The 18,487-nt window shown below is 41.7% G+C and overlaps 1 protein-coding gene across 2 annotated transcripts in view; it reads right to left on the reverse strand.

Moving 5' to 3' along the window:
• Nucleotides 1-6,924: 6,924 nt before the first annotated feature.
• The window catches only part of SLC2A12 (solute carrier family 2 member 12), a 60,385-nt gene continuing 48,822 nt past the window's right edge, over nucleotides 6,925-18,487 (reverse strand). Inside the window, exon 5 of one of the 2 annotated variants that reach the window (XM_033939905.1) lies at nucleotides 6,925-7,233. In XM_033939905.1, coding sequence (XP_033795796.1) covers nucleotides 7,188-7,233 — 46 coding nt within the window. In that variant the 3' untranslated portion in view covers nucleotides 6,925-7,187. Of the gene's footprint in view, nucleotides 7,234-10,773; nucleotides 12,087-18,487 lie in introns of those variants that run through there. The other variant, XM_033939906.1, reaches the window with a different exon arrangement.

Consider the following 18,487-nt stretch of genomic DNA (forward strand, 5'->3'; position numbering starts at 1 on the left):
GAAAATGTAGATACTGACGCTTTATATGCTTTTCTAGCAATGTCACTTGTAGCCAGGGTGTAGCCAGGGTGGGAGGCCCCCAGGGTGGTAGCATCCCCTTGCCCTCTTCTCCATCCCCCCCCATTCCTTCCGCAGTCCCCCACCATGCATGCACACCATTCCCTTAATGTACCTCTTTAATTTCACTGGCGCAAGCGGCATCGCCAGCCTGCTGTCTGTGCTGGTCTTGGCTCTCCTTCTGACATCACTTCCTGGTCCCGTGATCAAAAAGTGACTTCAGAGGGAGAGCCAAGGCCAGTGAGAGCAGCAGGTTGGAGATACTGCTCACACCGGCGAGGAGTTAAGAGATACGGGGGGAAGGCGCACGAACAGCGGGAGAAGGGTGGGGAAGGAGCAGGGGGCAGAGAGGAGAGGTGCTGGCACACCCATTGATATGGTGTCTGGGGCAGTCTGCCCCCACCCCCGCACTATGCCACTGCTTGTAGCTCAAGATATTTTGCTTTATGAAGTCTTTCAATATGTTGCCACCGCTGTGTTTAACTTAAACTTTGCAAAGAATGCATTAAGCAATGTACTTGCTGCTGCTTGCCTCGTTGCTGCCATTTTCATTATCCAAATGATCAAATACAGACCATACTACACTTCCCCCTCCTTATTCGCAAATTTCATATCTACGGATTCGCTTATTCGCAGTTTTAAAACAAAAAATTTATTTTTATTTTTCAGGCTATTTTAAGCCCTGTAAGCCCCTCCTTAAGCCTTACCTGGTGGTCTAGCGGGTTTTTGGGGCAGAAGCGATCTTCCCACGCTCCTGCCCCGTGCAGATCGCTCACAGGAAATGGCTCAAGAGACTACGGGAGCTCAAGGCAGCCATTTCCTGTGAGCGATCTGCACGGGGCAGGAGCGTGGGAAGATCGCTCCTGCCTGAAAACCCACTAGACCACCAGGTAAGGCTTAAGTGGGGCTGTCAGCCGGGGGAAGCAGGGGTTAGGGGCATAACAAGCCCAAATATTATTCATGGTTTTTAATATTCGTGGGCTGGCTCTGCCCCTAACCCCCACGAATACGGAGGGGGAAGTGTAGTGAGCGTTGGCCTACTGAGCTTGCAGCACAAGTAGAGTCCAGCAGCTGTCTTCAGACTGTCCATCATTTAGACAAGAAGTGCACTACAATAGAAACAAAAACTTTCATGTATTGGTTCTTGTAGAAAATTATGGAAATACACAACACATGAACCCCAAGCATTGCCTGCTTTTTGTCGTAAGGAAAGATTTCTGCCTGTCCCCTTTTCCGATGTCCTCCTCTGTCCCAGCTACTCCTGGCAGTTTGTGAGGTGGCGGCAAAGCTAGTGAGAGTTGAGGAAGGGTATAGAAGTCCTGTGTAGAAGAGGCCAGGTGAAGACCCCTGAAATCTCCCCCATTTAAGCAGAAATAGGCCAATATGAAAGGAGCCTAAAACGGATGTTCAGAGTGTAAGTTTGAAAGTAACTCCTCCCATTGGGACTTCTTTCTTGAGGGGGGCCCATTTTCAAAACTTTCTTTTTTTTTACTGGCTTTTCCACACATATCAAGTTTTTTAAATGTTATTTTACCCTGGACATGTAGCCCCTTTTGTATAAATATTTTCAATTTCTGCTTAGTTGGAAACAATAGAAGGATGGAAAAACTTTTGCACCAATTTATTCTTAAAAACATCAACTACGTTCCCCCCTCCCGTCCTTTTTACAAAACCGTGATAGTGGTATTTACGGCAGGACGGTGTGCTAAATGCTCTGTACTGCTCCCGACACTCATAGGAGCTCTGTGTTAGGAGCAGCACAGAGCATTTATTGTACCGGCCCACGCTAATAACTGCTATCGTGGTTTTGTAAAACTTAACTAGACGAAAAGCATGAGTGAAACTTAAGAACTACTGCTGCATTCAGAGAACAAAAATGTTCAGAGCTATTTACTAGGACCCACGGCAACAAGAGGGCATCCGTTGAAAATCAGGGGTGGGAAATTTCATGGCGACACCAGAAAATATTTCTTCACCGAAAGGGTGGTTAATCGCTGGAATAATCTTCCACAACAGATAATTGAGGCCAGATTTTAAGAAAAGATGGGATTGGCATGTGGGATCTCTTCATGGAGGTAGTTAGGGGGTGGGCCATTAGTGTGGGCAGACTAGATGGTCCGTGGCCCTTTTCTGCTGTCATGTTCTATGTTTCTATGAAGTTGTGATTTATAAATACAAATTATTTTTAATGGGCAATTTAATAAAACCATCTCTCTGCAGCTAAGATGTACTTTAACTCACATTTAGATGAAATGTTCTTCGTTCCTCGCTAAATATAAAAAAAAATACCTCTGGGGAGAAAAGAAATGTATTGTCTATACAACTTTTCAATTCCACTTAAAATTTTCTATGGAAGACAGGGGAAGGTACATACACAAAAATTTTGTAGGTACCATTAATGGTGAACCAGCTCCTGGCCCCAGTCGTTTCTCTCTCACTTCCCTCCAAACCCCCACCCTCACCCAATATGGCCAGTACCCTCTTCCTCTTCCCTTCTTACCAGCTCCAGTCTCAACTAGTCAAACCGTCCCCACCTCCATGGGTCCATCATTCTCTCTCCCTTCTGGGCTTTCCCTCCAGTTCCCTCTGGGTCCATCGGTGGCAGCAACCCACCCCCAAATAGATCTGAGTCCAGTTGTAGTGACAGTGCCCCCGCACCCCACACTCACACGGGCCTGAAAGCAGCAGCAGTGGCATGGGTCCAATGGCAGAAGCTGCACTTACTTTCCCAGTTCTCAGCCCTCGCCACTGATCTGCCCTCGCTCTTGGACTTTCCCTCTGCCGGAGGCCTTCTTTCTGATGTAACTTCTTGTTTTGTGAAATAGGAAGTTATATTAGAAGGAAATACTGCGGCAGAGGGAAAGCCCAAGAGCACGCCTGAATTGGTGAGTCTGGGGTTTTTTTCTCCCAAACAAATCAATTCAGCCGAACTGAATCAGTAAATTGATTTGAATCATGAATCGGGCAGCTCTAGTTGGAGGACTCCCGCTCAACACAGAGGGAACAATGCTGTTCAGATATCATACTGCTAAAAAAAAAAAAGAGAAAATACTTGAGTAGGTGAGCAAAGCAGTATCTTGTTTATATTCTATTCCTTTAATAATCCTGACCCAAAAATATTGTCTCTGATTTGTTAGATGGTTTATCCCAACTTAATGTTATTATACTATAGATACAATGCTGAACTTTCAGGTTACAACTACTTTTGTTGTAGACATAACTGCAAACAGGATATAGATTACAACCAGAAAATAGGAGAGTAAAGACAACTAAGTATAAAAAAAACTCCCCAAATAAACCTTGAGAGAAAAATCTCTGTCTCAAAAAACAAAAACTCTTTTATGTATAACTTGACCCCCAGTCATAGACATGAATGAAACAGAGTCTCAATTTAAAAAAAATAATACATAATCCCGGCCAAAGTACTTTACTTTCGAACAAGGACATCACAATCTCCTTTCTGTAAAGTCAGTCCATTATTTTCACTGGAAATTCTCAGCAAAACTTCAAGGCTAAACTCCCAACAAAGGGCCACTTGTTTTGCCAATGGTTGCTTCAGGGAAACTAAGATGATTCTCAGCTCTTTCAAACAAGCACATGACGGCAACCAATTATATAAAGAAAATGTCAACTGTACAAAATAACCAATCAGCAGCAGCAGCTCCAGTATGTTGTCATATATCCACAAATATAAAAACAAAAAGATTGTGGATATAGATGTTCTGAAAGATAATTTATTATACGCTTTTCACAATCTATATATATAAAATCGGAGGTATGTATGTGTATGTGTATGTGCCGCGATCACGCAAAAACGGCTTGACCGATTTGAACGAAACTTGGTATGCAGATCCCTCACTACCTGGGGTGATATGTTCTGGGGGTCTCGCGGCCCACCTGCACATGTGGGCGGAGCTACAAACAGAAAATCAGATTTCACCCATTCATGTCAATGGAAAAAATGCACACGTGGGCGGAGCTACAAACATAAAATCAGATTTCACCCATTCATGTCAATGGAAAAAATGTAAAAAGCTGCCATTCTCACTGTAATTCAAAAACGGCTTGACCGATTTGAACGAAGCTTGGTATGCAGATCCCTCACTACCTGGGGTGATATGTTCTGGGGGTCTCGCGGCCCACCTGCACACATGGGCGGAGCTACAAACAGAAAATCTGATTTCACCCATTCATGTCAATGGAAAAAATGTTAAAAGCTGCCATTCTCACAGTAATTCAAAAACGGCTTGACCGATTTGAACGAAACTTGGTATGCAGCTCCCTCACTACCTGGGGTGATATGTTCTGGGGGTCTCGCGGCCCACAACTCTATGTTGCTTGCTCAAGGGTGGGTTCACCCAAGAATTTATATGTTCTTGCTCCAGGAGGTGAAACTAAAATTGTTGTTTATAATCACATTTTGCGTTAGTTGTATTGTATTCATTTTGTCAAATATTTCACATTATAATTTGAATATTGTACTTTTTATTAAGCTGTAAAAAAATAATTTCATTCACCACTATAAAGTATCTTTATTTGAATCCATTTACAGTGTTATTGCTATAATTAAATACTCGTGCAATGCCGGGGCATCAGCTAGTAAAACCATTAAAATACAAACATAATAGTCCAACTGGACCCTACACGGTCCATGTTTTGACAAACACGCCTTCCTCAGGGGTCCAGTTGATGTAAGGTACACAAATAAATAATGGACTAAAAACAGTGTACTTGTCTTTGAGTGTTCTTGGGAAGACCCTGTATGACACTGACAGCAGCTTGGAACTGTCTTTGATGATTTGTCTCTTCTTTATCCATGCTCACTCCAGTCAGCAGGAGCTGAGGTCGCCCATCAACAGTCCTGCGGCTTTGGAAATCATTGGATTGATTTCACTGTGGATTATTGGGTCTTCTTTTGGTTTTTTGTCATATACAGTATAATCTCGTTATAACGGACTTGCTTATAACGGAACCTCACCTATAGCGGACGAGGTCCACTGTTCCCAGCAATGCGCCATTATAAACATACAGAAAATCATCGCATATAGTGGACTCACATATAACAGACTTTCGGATATAATGGACAACCAATTTGGTCCCCAGAGCAGCTTTTAGCTGTAATTTTCTTCGGCTATAACGGACATGCAGGCTCTGCCTACAAGACGCATGGCATGCCGGTGATATAATATCAAAATGCAGCCCAGAAGAAAATGACAGAGTATTTTTCATTCCAGTACAGTACGACATAATGCTTTAGAACATCTTTTAGTGTTCTGGTTTTGCAATCATTTCGTGCCATACCAATGTTTTGCTGAGTTTTGTTCTTGATGTTGCTGATATGGTTGTGCAGTGACTGTTGTTCATTGATTGAATGTTGTTTCAAGTTGACCTAAATAAAGTTTTTAAAAAATGCAATTCTGGATATAACAGACTCTGGATATAACGGACCGTTTTTCCAGGTCCCTTGAAGTCTGTTATAACGAGATTATACCATATCCACAAACCTTATTAGACAAGAGCATGTGACTCAACTGCAGCACCAGGACAGATAGGGAAAATGCTTGAGTACCTGATTGTAAACTGCATAAATAACCTTGATAAGCAGTATATAAACTCCTAATAAAATAAAAAATAAAAATCACCCCCTCCCTTTTACAGAACTGTAGCGTGGTTTTTAGCGCCAGCCACAGCGGTATTAGCTCCGATGCTCATAGAATTCCTATGAGTGTCGAAGCTGTTACCGCCACAGCCGGCGCTATAAACCGCGCTAAGGTTTTGTAAAAGGGGGGAGGGGGATAAAATGTATCCCTTGAGGTTCCATTGTATTTAGCCTAAAAATTCATCATTGTTCATGCTGTCTCAGTTTCCAGATATCCCAACCACTATCGATTGTTCTATTACCATACACTGCAAAGATGTGAAATCATGGGCTAATTGAAGCAAATGACGTATAAGAGGTGCTTCCAACTTCACAGTAGTCATGTGGCATCTAAGTTCAATGCGAGTTTTGAATGAGCAATTAACTTCAATAATTGGGTGTCAGCAATCAGTTATTGATGGCAAATAGCTTGTTGGCCAATTAATTTGTGTGTGCTAGGTGCCATCTATAGGATCCAGGGGACAGTATCTATGTTCAATAATGTGAGTTTTGAATGAGTGGGAAGTTTATCCCATGTATATCAAATTACAAGGGCATCAGATCATATGTATAGCATTTTTTTTATGTACAGATAGAGCAAAACTTTAAATCAAATTTCTGATCTGACTTAGACTCTTTAATATTGATCCTTCTATTATAACTAGACAGACAGAACACTGGCCATACTTAACATGGCCTGTTTGAAACCTCTCATCCAGTAAGGCCCATACATCATTATATTATATTACATTTAGTTATTATAGTCCACAATGATCTACTCAGATCTATGCAGATAATAATAAGACAATCCAGGAATTAACATAAAAACCTAACTATAGCCAATCCAATTTTTAAGCTTAAGCCATTTAAAAATAAGGATCAAAACATTACCTATAATTATTTGATAAGTAACAAATATCTTTGTAATAGGAAGATTTTCACATCCCTTCTAAATAACCCATGATTTGTTTCCAATTTAATTGAGAAAGGGAATTCCATATCATTGCTGTCTGATAGAGAAAAGAGGATGTCAATTGAAATCTTTTTATTTATTTATATACCACTTATATCCTAAGTGGTTTACATTCAGGTAACATAGTAAATGATGGCAGATAAAGACCTGAATGGTCCATCCAGTCTGCCCAAACATACACTCTCTATAATTTAATGATTTAATTTAAATTGTTCTTTTTCTTTAGATATTCCTGGGCCAGAAACCCAGAGCTCTGCCTGGTATTGTGCATCTACTGGAGTCTCCATTGAAGCTCATTCCAGCTCATCTAAACCATCCCAGCCCATCCTCAACTGAATGGCCATATACAGGACACAGACCATGCAAGACTGTCCAGTAGTGGCTTTAATTCTTCAATAAATACCATTATTTTTTGATTAGAGATCCTCTGTGTTCATCCCACGCTTTTTTTTTTTTTTTTAACTCTGTCACTGTTTTCCTCAGTTTTCCTCAGTTTTCCTCAGTTTTCCTCAGTTTTCCTCAGTTTTCCTCAGTTTTCCTCAGTATCATCTGTCCATAATAATAGCTGAAAAAGACAATGGCATCTAGTTTTGTAAAGAATATCTATTACTGCCATCCAGAAGATGAACACAATATATCAGTTACAATGGAACAACTCCAGATTTGGAATATTATCCTAGATAATTTAAAATTAATTTAAAATGTGGAGTTATATTATCAAACTTATGGACAGAATGCCTTATAGCTATGTTTTGGATTGTTTTGTAAATTTTTATCTAAAACTTTAGAGCATGAGGTTTACACAATCAGTTGTTCAAGTTAATATTTCTAGAATATGCAATCATGTATTTGGTATCAGCCATCCTATCATCACCTTTTAAAACTTCCCAATGTCTCTTAATTCATGACATTTTAAAAGAGAAACCACTATACTTCATCACACATATTAAATCATCTGGATTCTTTTGATGAATTAGCAACAACTCTCTGTTATTATATAGAGCAGTTTTTCTCAACACATGGTATGCGTACCCTTAGGGGTACATGAGTTGCTTGTTGGGGGTATGCGGCACAGGCCACTGCTGAGGATATTGCCTACCTGCCCACCGAAGCGGTGACCAGGGATCCCTCCTTCCTGCCTGCCCCCCCTCCACCGAAGTCGACCCAGAGGGCTTCCCTCCGATGTCAGAGCTGAAGTCAGAGGAAAGCCTTCCAGGTTAGCGGTGGGGGGGGGGCAGTTACCTCCTTCTGCCTTCAGTGGCTCTCACTGCAGTGATGCACAGGCAGTGGTTCACACGCTGCATGTAGCTGATCTAGAAACCTTCTCTCCGATGACAGAGGGAAGACTTGTGGATCAGCCAAGTGCAGCATGTGAATCACTGCCTGCGTGTCCCTGCAATGAGTGCTGCTGAAGGCAGGAGCGAGTGCAGCTCAAGCAAGTAAGGGAGAGAGGGGACATGATCTGGGACAAAGGGAGTAAAGGGGGGGTGGGTGGGGAGGAAGTAGCGCATTGGGACATGGGAAGAGCATGATTTTGGGGACAAAGGCTGGAAGGCAGGGGGGCATGAACACGGGACACAGAAGGAAGGGAGGGGGCATGAACATGGGACACAGAAGGGAGGGAGGAAGGGGGCACTAACTTGGGACATAGGAGGGAGGGATTAGAAAGGGAGAATTGTTGGGCATGAGTGTGTGAGTGAGAGGGAATGAGATGGTGCACATGGGGAAAGGAAGAAAGAGGAAAATTGGGCAGAGAGAGAGGAGTGAGGTAGAGATGCATGTGGAATAGGATGAGAGGGAGAAATGTTGGATATGGTGGTGGAGAGGGAACAGAGGGACAGATTGAAGGTGATGCAAGAGGGAGGGATATTGGACATAGTGATGGAGAAAGAGATGTGGAATTGTGCTGGAGAGGGGTGATAGAAGGAAAAATGGGCATGGGGCTGGTAGGCAGTGGTGAAAAATACTGCACATGATCCAGGTGATGAGAGAGGGAGAAATGTTGGATGTGGCAGTAGAGGGGGTTGTAGAGATGCCTGGATCTCTCAAGACAGATGGACAGTGAGAGAGAGAGAGAGGGTTGCCAAAAAGGGTGGAGGAGAGAGCAAGAAAGTTGGGCTCATGAAGGGACAGAGAGAAAAGTTGGTTGGGGAAGAGAATGAGGTCCAGAGGAGAGGAAGCGTGCAGGAGGCAGAAATAAAGAAATATTGGATGCATAGTCAGAAGGAAGTGCAACCAGAGACTCATGAAATCACCAGACAACAAAGGTAGGAAAAATGATTTTAGTGATCGAAATGTGTCAGGTTTGGGAATTTATATCTGCTGGCTATATTTTGAACTATATTTGTCTATTTTTCTATAGTTGTTAATTAGGTGACATTGTATATTTTAAAGTCATCTGCCTTGACGTCTTTGAAAAAAAAAAAAAACCCCACGAATATAAATGATAGGTAACATTTTCTTTGTGTACAGTGTGCTTTGTGGGTTGTTGTTTTTTTATTTTGTGGTTACCATTATGTATTAATAAGATTATATTGTGTGTATATGAATAATGGATGGAATGAGGTGCATGGATGGGTAAAGGCATTCCTAAAACTTGTGCAGTTTTATAGAATACTGGGGATGTGTGCCCAAATTGGGCACCAAGAGGAGATTATGACCAAGCGGTTAGAGCTACAGCCTCAGCAGCCTGATGCCGTGAATTCAAATCCCCACACTCCTCCTCGTGACCTTGGGCAAGTCACTTACTCCTCCACTGCCCCAGGAACATCAGACTGTGAGCCTGCCTGGACAGATAGAGAAAAATGTTTGAGCCTGATTGTAAACTGCTTAATATACCTTGTCCAAGTGGCATATAAAAACTCCATTCCCTTTCAACAGACATAAGTCCTGGTGCCAAGATTGGCACTCAATGCTACTCTATAATGAGCACTCATTACGGAATTAGCATTCAGGGCAAATTTTTTTCAGCGCCGATTTTCAAGTTCCTTTGACTAAATCTAGCACATAGCATATTTTTACATATAGAAATGTAACAAAGAAGAGTGATATGCATTTTTTAACTTAACCCCCCCTTTTACTAAACCACGATAGTGGTTATTAGCGCAGGGAGCCGCGCTAAATGTGACAAACTCTATGAGCGTTGGGAGCAGCACAAAGCATTCAGCACAGCTCCCTGGGCTAATAACCACTATCGTGGTTTAGTATAAGGGGTGGTGGTTAATTCTAGGATGACAACTTTACTCCAAAAGTATGTGTGTTATCAGCCTGTAGCTTTATTTTGAATCCACGTATTGCTGTGTGTTTGGTTTGCCACCTTCTGTTACTAATTTTCTTTTAAAAAAAATAAAACCTTAAGGACCATAAGTGCCGGAAACATAGGCCAGAGTCTTACAGGCCTACATTTACGATGCCTAGGGTCCCTGAAGAATCGTAGCTAGCATTGCCTAGTGATGCCGAAGTCCCATCGCCGCTCCTAAACATGCTCTCTTCTGGCTTTGAAGTCACTAGGCGATGCTAGGCACCGTGGACCTAGCCACTGGTTCCGGAGGCCACCTAGTGTTGCCTAATTTTTTTCTTTTGAAGAGGTTTTAATTTGTTTTTAATGGCATACATTAATGGTGCCATCTGCTGAGACTTTATATAATAAGTTGTGCTTGAAACTGTCTTCAATATCTTTCTCACATATGCTCAGAATCGTGTAGCTCCCCCAGGTAATGACCCTATAGGGGAACCCATCACCCAATTACTGCACATGTGTTAGTAATTGTTGAAAATAATAAATTTAAAATGTTAAATTCTATAAATTTCACTTTCAACTAAAAAAGTGCAACTTGTACACTTATCTTGTGAAGATTACAGGGTCCTGGGTCATATAACATATATGACCAATTATCACACCACTTAGAACTAATTAAAACCCCATTGCTTCCATGTACTGGAGGTAAAGTCAGGACTGGACCAGCCTGTCTTGGAAAAATTGTGCAAGCAGCAACTGCTCAGTGAAGAATGCTGCCCCTTGTGTGACAACACTGGCCGATCAAAGGAGCTATGTATAGGGTACATTGTGGAGAGGACTTCCCTCCAGTCACCCTGGCAGTTTAGGGCAAACCTTACCTAAGTATGTGCAAGAAAATGAAGAGAAAATATGAGAATAAAGAAATAAAAATAATACGGGTAACCATCATTATCAAAAAATAGTATATTTCATTCTAATTTTAAAGTGGTTAAAAACAGTGAATTATACAGAAAGAACAAATCCAAAGCTAATTGTAATAAAGAAAATAAATTATAGCTGTTTTGTAAAGAATACAATATGTACCTAGCACCACAGAAAGGAGCCAAGTCCTATAGTCCTGTTTTCTTTAGAGCACTGGGTATGGTTGTCATATCCAACATCCTAACACCACAGAATCACCATCAGTCTATACTTAAGTATAAATTATTACAAACGTAAAACCAGCAATATAGTTTGGCAATGGCTACTAGATCTAAAAAAAAACCAAAAAAACAACACACCAATTTTCTCATATCATTAAATAATTCAACAGATTTTTTTTAAATGGTGATCATTTTCAAGACAGAAAAAAAATCTCAAAAGTGGCACAGAGTAGATGGGTTTTTTCTCACCAAAATATATAAATAGCAATTTTTAAAAAGGCAGAATTGAGACATTTTCACTGATTTTGTCCAAATAGCAAGTGTGTTGGAGGCATGTTTTGGGCAGGATTTTGGTGGGCTTATAATGGAATGGAAAATAGGTCCATGGAAAAAAAAACATGTTTTATCTAGACCTGAGCATGAAAATGGCTCAAAGCCATAATTGAACTGGAAATTTAGATGTTTTCTGATTCAGTTATGGCTGCATGTTAGGTGCTTGTTTGAGATGTTTTTGGTAAACGTCTTAATTCGGACTTCATGTTGAAAATGCCACTCCACATATCCAAGACTTTCAATTTATAAGGAAATCAAGCTCAAAACCTTGACACAGCAAGTGCTCCTTTTCCTTAGATTTCCTAGTTAGAATGTCCTCAAAACTTAAATTCCTTCTCCAGTCTAGGGCTGGAAGAGAGTTTTCTCCAGGAACCTCTATGCCACTCTTCTGTTTACACTGTGGTGGTTGCCTTTCCTTCTCTCCTAGGTCTCCAGTGCATCATCTCAGACTCTGAACCAGGATCTCTTTTACTAAGAAGTTAGAATGAAATCATTGGATATAGAGAAAAGACAAACCTATACCAATCAAAACATGTGCTAAATATTAACCCTACAATAATACAAAGTCCAAATCCAATATAACAAGAAAATGTGCTATCAAGAAATATCAGTCCTTTAGAATCTGGATTTGGCTTCTTTGGGGGAATTCTTTCCGGGGACAGGAGAATGTGTCATCAACAACAAATATTTTTCTTAATATACTGCCTGTAAGACAAAAATTACATTCTTTGTAAATATTTATTTGCAGGCAAACTGTTAGGCATAATGTACACAGAAAGTCTTAGCTCCTAATAATAAAATGGATAGACTACAAGACAGTTTATAGATTGACCTTCTTCTAAAGAAAATTCAAAGTAATTCCTAGCTTAGTAATAAAAATACAATAATAATAATGTATCATAATATCAACAAATACAAAAAGTCCTACCAACATATTCTCCAGTTCTAATCTCCTGTCACTAAGGGCAGAGACAGATCAATTTCCGCCGAAACGGTGGGGTGGAGGGGGGGGGGGAGAAACAATGTTCACTGCGGCTACAGGGACAAGGCCATTCACCGCCCCATGGAGCGGTGAATGGCCTTGTCTCTGCAGTTAAGGGAGGAACACGCATGGTCACCAATCGGCTCCCTCCTTCCTTACTGATAGCTGCCGCTGCTGCTGCCACTCGATTGCCGCCGCCGCCCAAGCATCTCCCTCCCTCTCTCCTGAACACTGTTGCCCGATTGCCGCAACCGCCGCACGATTGCCACCGCCACCTGAGCATCTCCCTCCCTGCCCCTTACCTTCGCGGCAGCCAATTTCTCTAATTTTTTTTCCTACGAACAGCCGGAGTGTTGAAATCGCGTGTGGCTGTCGTAAAGGTCATCTCTGACACAACTGGAAGTTGTATCAAAGATGACCTTTCCTGCAGCCACACGCAACTTCAACGCCCCGGCTGCTCGTAGGAAGCAAATTTAGAAATTGCCTGCCGCAAAGGTAAGGGGCAGGGAGGGAGATGCTCAGGTGGCGGTGATTTCCAGAATCCATTTCAAATGCTCCTGCCTGGCTTTTAAGATCATTCACGGCATCCTTCCTCCTTTAATCACACTATCTTATAACTCCTCGAGTCCTGACTCTACCAGATCCACCCAAAGGTATAAATTATCCTTCCCCTCTCTACACGGTATTCACTATGCAGGCAAACTGGGAAAATCCTTTCTCTTCAGAATCACAGGTCTTTTTGGAACGACCTTACTACCCCGCTGTGGAACCTGGGCTCCCTCCAAATATTCCACAAGCAACTGAAAATCTGGCTTTTCACTAAAATGTAATTCTATCCCCCTTACTCTTCTCTTCTATCTATAAGTTCATGTAAACCTTTTTTTTTTCCTTCTCTTCCTATATTTTAAGTTCTTGTAAACCGTGCCGAGCTCCACAACATCTGTGGAGATGATGCGGTATATAAACTTAAGGTTTAGTTTAGTTTAGGAGGGGAGGAAAGGTGGGATGGAAGGAACAGATGCTGAATGGAACTGGGGAAGGTGGGGTAGCAAGGAACAGATGCTGAAGGGAACTGGAGAAGGTGGGGTGGAGAGGAACAGACGCTGAAGAGAACTGGGGAAGGTGGGGTGGAGAGAAATGGGGAAGAGAGAGATTCCAGACTATGGGGGCAGTGGAGGGAAGAAGATAGGTGCCAGACCAATTGGGGAGGGGGTGAGGAGGTGGAGGGAGAGATGGAAGGGAGAGGCACAGTAACAGAGCATATAGAAGAGACAGTGGATGGAAGGAAATGAATGAGGAGAACATGAGGAAAGCAGAAACCAGACAACAAAGGTAGAAAAAAATTAATATTTATTTTATTTTTTTGCTTTAGGATAAAGTAGTATATTAGTTGTGTTGATAAAAATTTATAAACAAAGCCCTGTGGAGATGGTGCGGTATATAAACCCAAGTTTTAGTTTAGTTTAGTTTAGTTTCTCTAGTTCAGCAGCCAGAATTTTGATTTATAAGGAAGGAATAAGCTAAATATTGCAGTACTGAGGCTTATATGCGGGGACAGTGGTCGTGGGGACGGGGATGGGGCAGGGACAGTGGTCATGGGATTGGGGCGGGGACAGTGGGGGCGAGGACGGAGATGGGGCAGGGACAAAGTCTGTGATCGTGGGGATGGGGACACATTTTTTCCCTGTGTCATTCTCTAACTTGGCACTCCCTAACTTGTCCAAGCAAGAGTGCAGTTAATATGCTGTAATATTTTACCAGCATAAGATTATAGGAATAAAACTCACTCTTTATTTGGTAGCTTGACCTTCACTAGTAGTAGTACCATAAGATAGCCACTAGAGGTCATCAGCACAATGCATGCATAGGGGATTAGCACACAATGAGAGACTCAAATTAAATGTAAAGTCCATTCTTAAAGGATTTTGCAGAGTTCTGTGATTTTTCCACCTTTTTGAGTTTAGCAAAGATGAAGAACAGTAGAAAAGAAAGGAAGGTAGACACATGTGTTGTTTGTGTTCAATGAAGACCATTGTCCTTAAAGTGACATACTAATAAAAGAAAAATAAATCTTGTTCAATTGGTAACTTTAATCCTAAAGTGCCAAATAATTTGAATTCATAAGCGGTGATCTCCTGGGCCAATATCGTCCACTCGATCTCAGAAAATGTGTCTATTTCCTTAACTAAATTATACAACTTTTTAAAGCCATAGTTCTTCACAAAGAAAACAAAGAAAGTAACGGTAGAAAAATCCCATGCAGTCTTTTCAGTTTGCCCATCCATGTCACTGGCTCTGAAATCCCTTCTCCATCCGAGATCTTCTATGCTAGTCCCAGGCTTTCTTGTGCTTTATTTTACTCATATTGTAAACTACTTAGATATTAAGATGTTAGGCAGATAAGCAAAATGTAAATAAATAAATAGATATTGTCCTTATCTCCATCACCTCCACTGGAAGGCTGTAATCTTCTTTCATTGAAAAGATCTGCTTTCTGTGCATTGAAGATAATTAAATATTTTTCTCTTTATTCATTTAACTTATCTTTTTGTAAATACATCAAAGGGAGATTTGCCAACATTAAAAACTACATTAAAATGTTATCTGTCACATTTTCCTGTTACCTCCTTTTCTCCAGGGCATATATGTTTAGATCTTTTAAGTCTGTCCCTAGACAGAATGCATATGTTTCTTTTGCAAAGATGCCTTTTAAACAGCTTCAAACCAGGAAACTGATGAGTTGAAATAGTCACCTGATGCCCTGTAGCACTATGTGGGTTATTATTGCCTACAGTTTAACTTTCATGTAACTGGATATTTTTTACATAGAAAAGAATTAATCCTTGACTTTATAAGTCTAACATTGAAAATTAAACCCTGATTTTTTGAGACCTAACTGAATGTTGATGTGACGTAGGGCTCCTTTTACTAAGGTGCGCTAGCATTTTTTAGCGTGCCCTGAAGATTAGTGTGCGCAAACCACGCACTATATGCAAAATACTAACGCAAGCTCTATGGAGGCGTTAGCGTTTAGCGTGTGTGACACTGTAGCGCGCGCTAAGGGCAAGCTAAAACCGCTAGCGCACCTTAGTACAAGGAACCCTTAGTGTGGGCGTCTGATAGCACTATGGAATTGATAAGTAATAATAGTAGTAGTACAATGGTAGGATTATGTAACTTTAATCATAGCTTCAAAAACAAATCACGTGTAACCCACATAATCCTTGCTTAAGGCCTGCAAAAAATAAGGAAACTGGTTTCATTCCAAATGCATCAGCTGTACATAGGATGGCATTTTTTTTCAATCTGCAGAACGTGTACTGTATGAAAAGTTTAAGCCAGCCTTCTTTGATGCATTAGAAGTAGATTCTTCAATAACTTTTCTTTCTTTCTTTTTTTTTTTTTTTTTAATTTCTTTATTGAAAATTTTTCAAAACCAACAAGAGAGACATGTACAGCAAAAAAAAACAGTTGTAACAACTCTTTGAAACAAGGCTGTCAAACCCAACAATACAGAGTACATGATTATCCCCCCCCTTCCCCTCCCCCCAGGGCTCTATATAGTCCAAAGGCCATGAGTTAAATCATGTGCTGTGTCGTCGGGTTTCACACCAAACAATATATAGTTTTCATTGTGCCAGTAGCGAACCCAAACTATGTTTCATAGCTGTCAGCTTAGACATACGGAAGACATAATTAATTTTCTACACCACCTGCGCCAAGAAGGAGTCGAGGCCTGACGCCATGCAGCTGCCAACATTATGCGAACAGCTGTAACCACAGTCACTATCATTTTATAAAACTTAGAGGGCACCCCAGCAGGTTTCATGTTCAATAACGCGCAGCCCATATGTTTCACAATGATCACCCCACAGATATCTGACAAGAGGGAAAAGACCATATCCCAATAAGAACCCACCCTAGGACAGGACCACCATATATGTTCAAAGGACACTTGGGCTTCACAATGTCACCAACACTTATTAGAAATGCTGGAGTTAATCCTATGTAACCTGGAGGTCTGGCAGGGCCACTCTCTTGATAAAATCAGTTACTTGATTGTATTAAAAAATTTCTGTGACCGTAAGGCCATATTCTTCCTGCAGACAGGATGCTGGAATCAATTTACCCTCCACCAAAAATTGCCCCAAAATAGCTAAACCCCCTGCCTCCCAGGTTTGGGTAATTTCCTGGAGGAAAAGTCCATAGTCTGTTATTGAGAAAGACATGGGGGAAGCCATTGCTAGCCTTGGATTGGTAGCATGGAATGTTGCTTCTCTTTGGGTTTTATCCAGGTACTAGGGATCTGGATTGGCCACCGTGAGAATGGGCTAAAGGGCTTGATGGACCATTCTTATGTTCTTATGTGGCTGCCCAAAAGCAAATTTATCAGCCTTAGGTGGGCTTGCGCGCTTCCCTAGGCTCCCAGAGGTGCCTACAATGGAGGCAGCCTGCCTTGGGAGGTTTTGTTTTTAAAACGTGCGGCCCGATTGCCTTGTTAAGACAGCGGTAGGACGCCTACTGCTGCCTACAATTGGGACGCCGTTTATAGAATCAGGGTCCTTAGTATTATGTGCAATTTTGGTCACTACATCTCATAAAAGATTTAGCAGGATTAGAAAAAGTACAAGGAAGGGCAATGAAAATGATAAAGGGGATGGGATGGTTTTCCAATGAGGAAAAGTTAAAAAGGCAAGGGTTCTTCAGCTTGGAGAAGAGAAAGGTGAGGGGAGATATGACAGAGGTCTATAAAATACTGAGTGGATTGGAATGGGTACATATGATTTGCTTGTTTACTCTTTCCAAAAATACAAAGGTTTAGGAAGTAGAGAATGACATGGGGACTGTTTACCGCGGTAAACCACGGGTCACCGCAGTAAATCCGCAGGAATGGAGACATTTGCAACTGGTTTACCACAGGAATGGGGACAAGACCTTTCACCGCCCCGCGGGAATTGAGGCAAGACCTTTTATCGCCCCGTGGGAGCAGTGAAAAGTCTTACTCCTGTGGTAAAAAAAATTGTGCCCTTGTCAGACTCTGCATCTTCTCCCCAGCTCCTCTTGTGCCTATTTTACCTTCAGGAGCCAGCTATGCCACGATGAAGACAGAAGGAACCTAAAACCAAAGCCTGAGCCCAATGTGATTTAAAGAATAAAATTACCAGACACCAAAAAGAAAAAAAATAAATTTATTTTATATTTTGTGATTATAATATTTCAGATTTGAAATATGTATCCTGCTAGAGCTGGCATTAGACATAACTGGGGACCACAAAGTCCAGGCTGTGATTCTTTAGCGTCCAGCTGGCTTAGGGCTCTCTCTCTGACCAGGGGGTAGTTGCCCTAGTTGCACTCCCCTAACATTATTCTTGCCATATGTGACTAAAGTATTCTGTTAGCTTGATTTTTCTATGTAGCATTCTGTAGTAATTTGGTTTGTTCAGTTTTCACAATAGTGAAGGGGATGTTTGTAAAAGGGAGGGAGATGGGTTTTGTTGAACCTTGCTCTGTTTTATTTGTGTTTATAAAATGACAACTGTCAGAGGAGAAGCTTCCGCCCACACACACGCGACTGCAGGGTGGCACAGGCAGGCTTCGCCGGCATCAGTTTCTTTTCTAAAGTGCTGCAAAGGTAAGGAGGAGGGAGGGAGATAGATTTGGCTGGAGGGAGGGAGGGAGGGAAGGGGCTGCGCGCGCGATCAGTGATCGTGCGCCTTCCCTCCCTTTACGCCGCAAAGGTAAGTGGGAGGGAGGGAGATTCTCGGACCGCTGAAGGGTGGTGAGGTGGTGAGGGATGGGTGGATGCTGCGGGGACGGGGCGGTGAAGGGGACTACAGGGACGTGAACGGGGTGGTGAAGAGGATGGCGGATTCGGGGATGGTGCGTTGAAGGGGACGGTGGTCTGGTGACAGGGCAGTGACGGGGATAGATTTTTTCCCCGTGTCATTCTCTACTAGGAAGCATACAATGAAACTACCAAGTGGTATATTTAACACAAATTGGAGAAAATATTTCTTTACTCAACATGTAATTAAATTCTGGAATTCATTGCCAGAGAATGTGGTCAATGCAGTTAGCTTAGTGGGATTTTAAATAGGTTTAAACAAGTTCTTAAAGAGTCCAT

The sequence above is a fragment of the Geotrypetes seraphini genome, chromosome 3 (genome assembly GCF_902459505.1).
Source record: "Geotrypetes seraphini chromosome 3, aGeoSer1.1, whole genome shotgun sequence".
NCBI lineage: Eukaryota > Metazoa > Chordata > Amphibia > Gymnophiona > Dermophiidae > Geotrypetes > Geotrypetes seraphini.